Source organism: Belonocnema kinseyi, chromosome 1 (genome assembly GCF_010883055.1).
Source record: "Belonocnema kinseyi isolate 2016_QV_RU_SX_M_011 chromosome 1, B_treatae_v1, whole genome shotgun sequence".
NCBI lineage: Eukaryota > Metazoa > Arthropoda > Insecta > Hymenoptera > Cynipidae > Belonocnema > Belonocnema kinseyi.
In genome coordinates, this window is record NC_046657.1 from 8,784,403 (window position 1) to 8,795,005 (window position 10,603).

A 10,603-nucleotide genomic window follows, 5' to 3' on the forward strand; every position below is an offset into this window, starting at 1 on the left:
CTGAATTTAGCTAAAATACTGATTGAAAATTAAAACGGTCGAAGAAAGGAAAAACAGTTTGGATCTGCTGTATCTACAATTGTTTTGTATATTTGTTAATTATATTTTTTAGTTGAAAATTCGTCTTTTTGGTAGAATTTAATCCTGTTGGTTGAAAATTCAATTATTCTAGTTAAAGATTGATCATTTTAGTGAAAAATTCATCTTTTTAGTGTAAATTTAAACTTTTCTAGTTGAAAATTAATCATTTCAGTAGAAAATTCATCAGTTTGTTTAAATATGCAACTTTTCCAATTGAATAATCCATCGTTTTATTTCGAAAATTTATTTATTTCGTTTAAAATGATAATTTGTTAATAATTTAACTATTAGATTTTTTTCTTACAATTTATTATCTTTTTTAGTTGAAAATTTATCACTTTCTTTGGAAATGTTACATTTTTTTGAAATTTTTTTTTTCTGAAAATGTAACTAGTCCTATTACCTATTACATAATTTTACGCGAAAATGTCAATTTTTGGTTGAAAAATGATCTTTTTTAGTTACAAATTCTTCTTTTTTCTTAGAAATTAATCTTTTTGTTTGAAAGTTTACCTTTTTGGTTAAAAGTGTAATTTTTACAGGTAAAGAATCATCATTTTGGTCGAAAAATTGACTTTTTTAGTGGAAAATTAATCTTTTTTGGTAGAAAAAATGATATTTTTGCTTTAAAATTCACCTTTTTGGTTGAAAGTTACGTTATTTTACTTAAAAGTTAATAATTTTAGTTGAAAATTAAATTTTTTAGTTTAACAATCCACTTATTTCAGTTAAGGATTCGCCATTTTAGTTGAAAATTCATTACTTTGTTCGAAAATTTAACTAATTTTTTGCAACATAGTTTTTTATGTTTGTTTGAGAATTATTATTTTTTGACTAAAAATGTATCTACTATTCAGATTGAATATTCCAGAATTTTTGGTTCAAAAATAATTTATTTGGTTGACAATTTATCTTTTTAGTTGAAAAGTCGTACATTTTGTTGAATCTTTTTCATTGAAAATTCATTTCTCTGTTTTAAAATTGAACTATTTTATTGAATATTTGTAATTTTTATTGCTTTCAATGTTTTTTATTTAAATTAAAATCTTTTTTCGTGAAAATATCAATTCCACTTTTCATGGAGAATTCATCCTTTTTGTTTGAAAAATCAACTACCTGGTTGAAAGTGGAATTATTTTGTTAGAAAAAAAAAACATTTTTTTGTGAAGACTCATACTTTTAGTTGAAAATTATTCTCCAAAGTGGAAAATTTAACCTAAACTATAATAGAATACAATACAATTAATATTCTTTTTTGAAAATTCTTCTGTTTGTTCGAGGGTTTAACTATTTTGTTAAAAATTCTTTATTTTGTTTTTGTTTGTTCAATTGAACAGGTAGAAAATCCGTTTTTGTAAATGGATTTTTTAAACTGAAGATGTAGCTATTACATTTTTGTTTGTTGAAAATATAACTATTGGATTCAAAATTCAACTATTTGGTTTTAGCTGAAAAATTCAATTTTTTGCGGAAAATTTATGTATTTTGTTGAAAATTTGTTGTTGTTTTTTTTTTTAAATTAATCTTCTTTTTTGAAAATTTATGTTATTGGCTGTGTATTCAATAATTTAGTTAAAAATTCGTCTTGTTTGTTTCAGTTTAACTGGTAGAAAATTCGTTCTTTGTTGTTGTTGAAAATACGTTTTTTAAACTGAAAATCTAACTATTGCATTTTGGGTTGAGGAAATTTATTTTTTGTTGAAAATGCAACTATTTGTTTGTTTGTTTTGTTTTGTGGAAAATTTATGTAGTTTGTTAAAAATTCAATTTTCGGTTATAAAATTAACCTTCTTTTTTAATAATTTTTCTCTTTGGCGTTTTGGTCCAATTAAACTGGTTGAAAATTCTTTGTTTTCATTTTCAAAATTAATTTTATGAATTGAAAATGTAACTATCCCATTTTTGGCTAAAAACTTATTATTTTCTTTGTTAAAAGTTAACTATTTGGTTGAAAATTAAATTAAATATTTGGGCAGAAAATTAAAAAAAATTTTTTTTTTAAATTCATCTATTTGACTGTGGATGCATTTGTTACCAATTTTTGTTTTGTTTTAATTAAACTGGTATACAATTCTTTTTTTTCAAGTAAATTTTTAAACTAAGAATATTACTACTTATTCCATTTTTGATTAAAAAATTATTATTCTTATTTTTTAAATGCAACTATTTGGCTGAAAGTTAAACTATTCTCGTAGAAAATTCCTCTATTTTGTTAAAAATTAAACTAATGATTTAAAAACTAACTATTTGGTAAAAAATTTACTTTTTTGTTGAAAACTCATAGTTTCAGGTTGAAATTTCAATTGGTTTGAGAAAAATTCATGTATTTTGTCGAAAATTAGTCTTTTTAAGCAGAAAATTAATCTTTTTTGAAAAATCATTTTGATTGAGGATTCAACTATTTTGTTAAAAATTCGTGTCTTTAAGTTAAATTTAAATACTTGAAAAAATCGTTTTATCAAAAATTATTATTTTTTAACTGAAAGTGTAACTATTATTCCATTTTTTTGTTGAAAATTGATCCTTTTTAGTTAAAAATTCAACTATTTCATGGAAGATTCAGCTCTCTGGATTGAAGGTTACATTATTGGTGAAACTTTTTTATTGAAAAAATGTATCTTTTTGGATTCAAAATTCATACATTCGTACATAAAAGAAGAAATTATAAATCTTTCGTTGAGAATTCATTTTTCTTTTTAGACCTGAACTATACTTAGTACAAAATTCAAATATTTTGTTAAAATTTTAATTATTATGATGCAATTAAGTGATAAAAAACATTAAAAAAAGTCGCACTAACCGAGGCCTGTTAAATGTAAATAGAATTATTATTTAACTTCCTACAAGTTGAAGGTTCAAATAAAAAAAAAAAATAATTGGAAAAAAATTATATATTTGTATACAGATAGAGAGCTTAGCTCACCGATTCATAGAACAGAGGAAAAATTTATGACTGAGGAAGAATCTGCGGAGCAGAAATCTGCGAAATGTGGAGCCAGACTTAACAGATTAGCGGCTCTCGCATCGACGATTAATAATTGGGAGGATGATTTATCTCATCCAACTTTGGTAAGGAGCCATTTCAAATTATTATATGTAAAATTTTAAATCTAATAAACGACACGGAGTGAAAAAAACAACAACATTTTTTTAACAGATCAAACCAACAATCTCTAAAGCAGAGAAGATACAAGCAAAATTAAATGAACAAGTCAGAAACGCTGACCCTCAACCAGGAACGAGTGGAGTTCGAAATTTAACTCGCAGCAATAGCAGAAGTCCCACAAAACAGTTAAAATGGGACAAAGCGGTCCTGGAAACGCTGGTAAGAAAATTAATCAGGTTCCAATCAACCCCTATTCTAGCGATTTTAATACAGGGTGTCTACCCTACCTGGAAAAATTAGAATTACCAGGGATTTTTTTTTAATTAGGAGATTTTTTCGAGAATGTGCTTGATTTTTTTTGTCGAAGTTCGTTTTTGTTTGAAATTAATTTTTTCGGTGAAAATTCAACTGTTCTATTTTTGGTTGAAATTTGAATCAAACTCACGTATCTTTTGTAATTGAAATTTTAACTACTACATTTTTCGTTCAGAATTAATGTTTTTTTTGTAATGAAAATTTAATTATTTGGTTAAAAGTTGAACTATTTTGTGAAAAATTAATTTTTTTGGTTCAAGATTCAGCATTTTAATTGAAAATTCATCTTTGATTGAAATTTAGTTACTTTGTTAAAAATTATTTTATTCTTTTGCTAAAAATAATTTGTTTACTTGAAAATTTAGCTGTTCCAGATGAAACTTTAACTATTTTGTTGAATTTGTGTTTTGAAAAATAATTTTTTTAGCTTTAAAATTTTTTTAATAGAAATTATTGTGCTTACTTGAAAATTCACCTTTTTGGTCGAAAATTCAATTATTCTAGTTAAATATTAATCGTTTTAGTAGAAAGTGCACTTTTTTTTGTTTGAAATTAAATTATTTAGGTGAAAATTTGACTAATTGTATTTTTTGTTGAAAATTCAAGTACCTGGTTGAAAATTCGTTCTCTGTGGTAGAAAATTAATCTTCTCGGTTGAAAATTCATCGATTTTCTTAAAAATTCAACCGTTTGGGAAATTTTCTCTCCCTGGACTGAAAAATCTTTCTTACTTGAAAATCCAACTTACGTATCTTTTGTAATTAAAATATTAACTACTACATTTTTCGTTCAAGATTAATTTTTTTGAATGAAAATTTAATTATTTGGTTAAAAGTTGAACTCTTTTGTGAAAAATTAATTTTTTTTGTTTAAGATTCAGTATTTTAATTAAAAATTCAGCTCTTTGGTTTAAATTTAGTTATTTTGTTGAAAAATATTGTTTTCTTTAGAAATTAATCTTCTAACTTGACAATTCACCTTTTTGGTCGAAAATTCAATTATTCTAGTTAAATGTTAATCGTTTTAGTTAGAAATTCCTATTTTTTTTGTTTGAAATTAAGTTTTTAGGTGAAAATTCATGTAATTGTATTTTTGTTGAAAATGCAAGTACCTGCTTGAAAATTTATTCTTCTTGGTAGAAAATTAATCTTCCTCTTTGAAAATGCATCGATTTTCTTAAAATTTCAACAGTTTGCATAATTTTCTCTACCTTGACTAAAAATTCTTACTTATTTGAAAATCCAACCTTTGTAGGAAAGCCATATATTTTGGTAGAATTTGACTGCTTTTTATTACAAATTACTATCTTTTGTAGTTGAAATATTAGCTAATACATTTTTCGTTCAGAATTTTTTTTAAGGAAAATTTAATTACTTGGTTAAAAGTTGAAGTTTTTTGTGAAAAATTAATTTTTTTGGTTTAAGATTCATAATTTTCATTGAAAATTCATCTCTTTGGTTGAAAATTTGTTGTTATTTTTTTGTGAAAAATTAATTTTTTTATCTTAAAATTTAACTTCTCAATTTTTTTTTTGAATCTGGCTTTTTTAGTTGAAAATGTAACTATTTGGTTGAGAATTCATGTATTTTGTTCAAAATTATCTTCTTTGGTAGAAAATTAATTTTTTGGTTGAAAATTCAAATATTCTAGTTAATTATTCATAATTTTAGTTGAAAATTTATCTTTCTGTTTCAAACTAAATTTACTTGGTTGAGAAATAAACTCTTTTGTTAAAAAATCATCTTTTTGGTTTAAAATTCATCTTTTTGGTGAAATATTCATCATTTTGGTTGAAAAATATTTGTTAAAACTGAAAATTTACCTATTCTGTTGAAAATTCATGCATTTATCTAAAAAATCGTCCTTTTGGTTTAAAATATTCATTTCAGTTGAAGTTTCATAATTTTAGTTGAAAATTCATCAATTTGTTATTTTTGGTTAAAACTGGCTTTTTTAGTTGAAAATTCAACTATTCGTTTAAAAATCAAACATAAAAACGGTTTGAATTGAATTTAATAGAGTAACCGAAATAATTTTACTTAAATATCCACTGAATTTTGAATATAAGAAAATAAAATAAAAATTGTTTATAATTAAAAATCACAGATTTTAGAGAGATATTAAAAAATTTATTATTTTTTAAATATTATTTAATATCCATATTGCCAATATGTTTAAAGAATATCTTGTAACATAATTTGCTAAATATCAAAATCAAAGATATAAACTGAATCCCAAGAAACTGAAAAAAAACATTTATAATAAACTCGAGAAACTCTCTATAAATTACGACCTGATCATTTAAAAAAATGGCTCCTCACTATGAAAAATGATTGCTGAAAATTACCTGGAATTGTCAGAGAAATTATTTTTTTTTCACAGGATTTGAGTAGACACCCTGTAATATTTTTGGTAAAAATCGCTTCTTGTCGCCTATCCAAATTTAACAATCTCTCTCGCTTTAGAACAATAACCCGGTGTCAGAGGCTTCAGTAAGTTTATCACAATTTAACCACCGAAGATCTTCACTGAAAATTGAGAGAGTTTGACTATTTTACAGGAGGCACAAGGTTTTAGTCGCACTAAGAGCAGTTCTCGCCTCGTGTATGACTATAAGGATTGTTCTCAGGAATCCAGTAGTCCCCAGGGATCACCAAAAAAGCGAGAGGGTTTCCCGGAAATTGTGGGCGCCACCCACAAAGCCGAAGAACAGTCTACCATCACGAAATCCAACAACAGTCCAATGAAATCCAACAACAGTCCGATAAAATGCGACAGCAATACGTACAAAATCACGACTGTGAAGACGAGCAGCGTTGGAGGAGGGCCTTCGGGATCTTCAAGATTCAACGAGAACGTGAGCAAGTCACCGGAAAAGAAAGATACTAACTCAAGCGTTAGTAGCTCTCGATTAATGTCTAGGTATGGTTTTAACGGTTCTCCTAAGAGTCCCATGAAACAGTCACCAGGTTCCGTGCTGAGCAAGGCCTCCCTCTTCGAAAAGAACAACAGCACCTACGTCAAGGTGAAGGATCCTGCCGAGATGACGCTCAGTGAGAGGATGGCGCTTTTCGAACGAAACAAGGGAGAGGCTCCGATCCCCAAGGCGCCGCTCACGATGTCCGTTCCCACCAAGATGTTGATGGAAAAGGAGAAACCGAGTGGAGGTAAGCGATCATTCATCAATTAGGCTCATCATAAGGAATCAGGCCTCACGGACCGGTCTCTGTAGCAATTTCTTATTTAAAATTCATTCAAAAAAGGTCATAAATCAATGTAATAACTAACTAAAAATCATTTTTCCAGTGGGTAAGAGTAATCAAAAAAAATCTGCCCGCTTGGCGGGCACACTCTCATTGCGCGCTTGAATAAAAATTTATCAAAAAAATCTCTTTTAGATGGCAGTATTTTTATGCGTCTTGATATTCTGAATTGTCAACTTAATTAAGTATGGTCAAAAAGATTACGTTTCTCAAAACTTTCGTCGTTTTTCCACACATTTTTTTTATTTATTTTTTATTTTCAATGTTATTTTTCACGAATAAAGCAAATAGTACGTGTCCTATCAAGAAGTGATTCTTAACGAAATTGTAGATCTTTTTTGGGATAACAATTTTGGTTGTTTCATCTTTTTTTCGTATCCTATATAGTTTGGCCACAAAATGGAATTTTTGATTTTTCACTATTCCTCCTGCAGACAAAATTTGAATTTTCGATTTTCCAAGAAAATCCAAAAATTTGTTATGATAATCTTGTAGGGCTTTCAAAAAGCAATGTTTTTCGTCTCTTGACTTTTTTTACATATCGTGCGTTTTTTGGATTAAAATTTTTATTTTCGGTTGATTTTAACAGATTTTGCTATAACTCTGAAAATGTTCTTTTTATCAAAAAAAGAAGTCATTAAAATAAATTGTTTGTCCTTTTTAATACTATAAATATCCGTACATAGAATTTTCAAATTTAGAGAAAAATGTGGTCTCAACAATTTTCAAAATACGCTCACTTTTTCAATTTATGTCAAAATAGACTGGTCTGCGAGCTCGTTTCTTCTTTTAGGACCTAAAAAAAGTGTGCCAAAGATGGATTTAATCCGTTCATTTTTTCGAGAGTTATCGTGTTTACGGACGGACGGGCGGACAGACAGACGCGTTCGTAAATACCTGATTTTTGGATTCACGGGGTCTCGAGGCAGCAAAGTTTCTTTGGCAAGAAGTTTCATGTTGATTCCGCAAAAAAAAGTCAATCCTATTCATGAAAAAGTGGTTAAAATGCGAATATGTGTATAAACATTGTTTAAACAATTGATTAAAGATGATTCCGCAAAAAAAATTGAGCCTTTTTAGCAAAAAGTTGTCAAAATATGCATTTCTTTATAAAAATTGTTTCAATAATTAACACTTTTTGATCTCTAAGAAAAATATGACAGCAAAGTGTCTTTGGCAAGATATTTTAAGTTGATTCCGTAAAAAAAATCAATACTATTCATGAAAAAAATGGTTAAAATGTTAGAAGCTTTTTAATAACTATGAAAGATTTTACTAGAAATGATTTAGGTTTGATTTTAAAAGAATAATATTAAGTCTTGAAAATTTCAAAATGTGGGATAAAAAAATATTGAAGACTTTGAGACAGCTTTTAAAATTTTTCAGGGTTTACAAATTTTTTAGGTAAACTGAATTTTGTCAGGGTGTCCAGAAAATTAAATAAAGTTCTTAATATTCATGGGAAATTTTTGAATAATTGTTTTGTAAGGAATTTCAAGAGAAAATTAAAAAAAAAAAAGAGTTAAAAACATTTTGCCATATTACATAATTTGAAAAAAAAATTGAGTAAGTTTAAGAGATATTCAGAAGTTTTGAAACGATTAAAAAATAATTCAAACTTGTCAAGATTGTTTAAGGATTTTGTAAAGTTTCTCGAAAATGAAAGGCATTTTTTCAGGTTCCTAGGAAAAATTAAAATAATTTTTTATTTCTAAGAAATTAATTTTAAGAGATATTTTTAAAAGATTTTTAAAGATTTCAAAAATTGTGAAAGAAGAATCTGAAATATTTTGAGGCAATTTTTTTAATTTTTCAGATTTAATCAAAAATGCAGGAAATATTTAAATAATTTTTCGAGAATAGAAGGTTTAGAAGGTCTGCCAAGATAAAAAAAAAGAATTTTCATTATATTCGTGCGAAAATTTTAAATAATTTTTCATTTTTAAAAAAGAACTTTAAGAGAAAATTAAAAAAGGGTTTTAAACATATCAAACGATTTCCTACACTTTCGCCAAAGAGTTTAGAAGATTTTAAAGCAAAGTATTTCAATTTGGCAAGATTACCGTATAAAAACAAGTAAAAAATTCAGTAAATTCAAAAAATATTTAGCAGAATTGAACAGATTCAAAATGAATTTCTAAACTTTAAAAGATTTTTAGAAGTGCAGATTTTTAAAGATATCATAACTAAAATTTAAGAGCTTTCAATAATTTGGAAAGTTTTCAAGAGAATAAGAAAAGTTTCTTAAAATTTCGGGAAAAATTTAGAAGATTATAAAGTCAGTTTTTTAATTTTGAATATTTGAAAATTTTGAGAAAAATTCGAGTCAGTTAAAAATATTTTTAGGAATTTAAGAGGTTTTAAATAGCTTAGAAATATTTGAACGCTAGGAAACATTTTTGAAAATTTAGAAATAGTTCTTGTTATGAAAATTATATTTATATAAATTTAAAAACAAACTGATAATACTTATTTACTTGTCCTCAATTTTCAGAATTTAATTTCAACATGGATGTATTATAACACTTCGAAAAATAATTTTCAACTAATGTGTGTGTTGCCAAACATGAAAAATATTCGTTAATGGTCTTTAGAGTGACTACACAAATATTAAAATATTTGAGTTTCGTCACAAATTTTATTTGATTAAAAACGATCACATTTAAGAATTCGTTATTTAATTGTAATAGAAAGCAATATTTTATGATTTATCATATTCCCTAATATCTCACAAGAATATACACAAAATAATAATTCACAAAAATTTCAGATAGATTTAAAAAATTTGCTAATGATTTCACAAGCATTTGAAAGATTGCACAAAAATTTCAATCATTACCCAAAGATTAAAAGATTTCACACATTTTTGACAAAGATTGAAATAATTTTCAAAGACTTCATAAAGATTTCACAAAAATTTCAAATAATTTGCAAAGATTTGTAAAATTGCACAAAGATTTCATAGATTTTGCAAACATTTCGGATAGAATCAACAGATTTCACAAAGATTTCAAATAATTCGGATAGATTTGAAAGATTTCGCAAATACTTCTATTATTTCAGATAGATTTCAAATATTTCGCAAAGGTTTTACAAATATTTCACAATGATTTCAAACATTTCGCAAGGATTTCAGATAGATTTCAAAGATTTCACAAATGCGTCTAATATTTAACAAAAACTTCAAAAGATTTCACAAACATTTCAAATAATTCGGATAGATTTGAAAAATTTCACAAATGCTTTTATTATTTCAGATATATTTCAAAGATTTCACAAATGCGTCTAATATTTAACAAAAATTTCAAAGATTTCACACAAATTTCAAATAATTCGGATAGATTTTAAAGATTTCACAAATACTTCTATTATTTCACAAAGATTTTACAAATACTTCACAAAGATTTCAGATAGATTTCAAAGATTTCACAAATGCGTCTAATATTTCACAGATTTCGCAAACATTTCGGATAGAATCAAAAGATTTCACAAATTTTTCACAAATCTTTCACAATCATTTCAAATATTTCGGATAGATTTGAAAGATTTCACAATGATTTCTATCATTTCACAAAGATTTCAGATAGATTTCAAAGATTGAACAAAGATTTCAAATATTTCGCAATGATTTTTTGAGAATTCGTGAAGATTTTACAATGATTTCAAATATTTCGCAAGGATGTCAGATTTAAAATATTTCACAATTAATTCTAATATTTTACAAAAATTTCAAGGATTGAATGATTTCCTAATTATTTCACAAAGATTTTTAAGATTTCGGATATATTTAAAAGACTTCACAAGGACTTCAAATATTTCGCAAAGACTTTTAAAGAAT

General features: G+C 25.9%; 1 protein-coding gene across 5 annotated transcripts in view; it reads left to right on the forward strand.

Annotated features, from left to right (window-relative positions):
* LOC117169804 (anillin-like) overlaps positions 1 to 10,603 on the forward strand; it is a 57,892-nt gene that overhangs the window by 18,666 nt on the left and 28,623 nt on the right. For 3 of the 5 annotated variants that reach the window (XM_033356311.1, XM_033356314.1, XM_033356321.1), the window contains exons 4-6: positions 2,987 to 3,150; positions 3,239 to 3,406; positions 6,063 to 6,669. In XM_033356311.1, the coding sequence (XP_033212202.1) occupies positions 2,987 to 3,150; positions 3,239 to 3,406; positions 6,063 to 6,669 (939 nt within the window). The remainder of the gene's footprint in view (positions 1 to 2,986; positions 3,151 to 3,238; positions 3,407 to 6,062; positions 6,670 to 10,603) is intronic. The other 2 variants (XM_033356326.1, XM_033356330.1) reach the window with 2 other exon arrangements.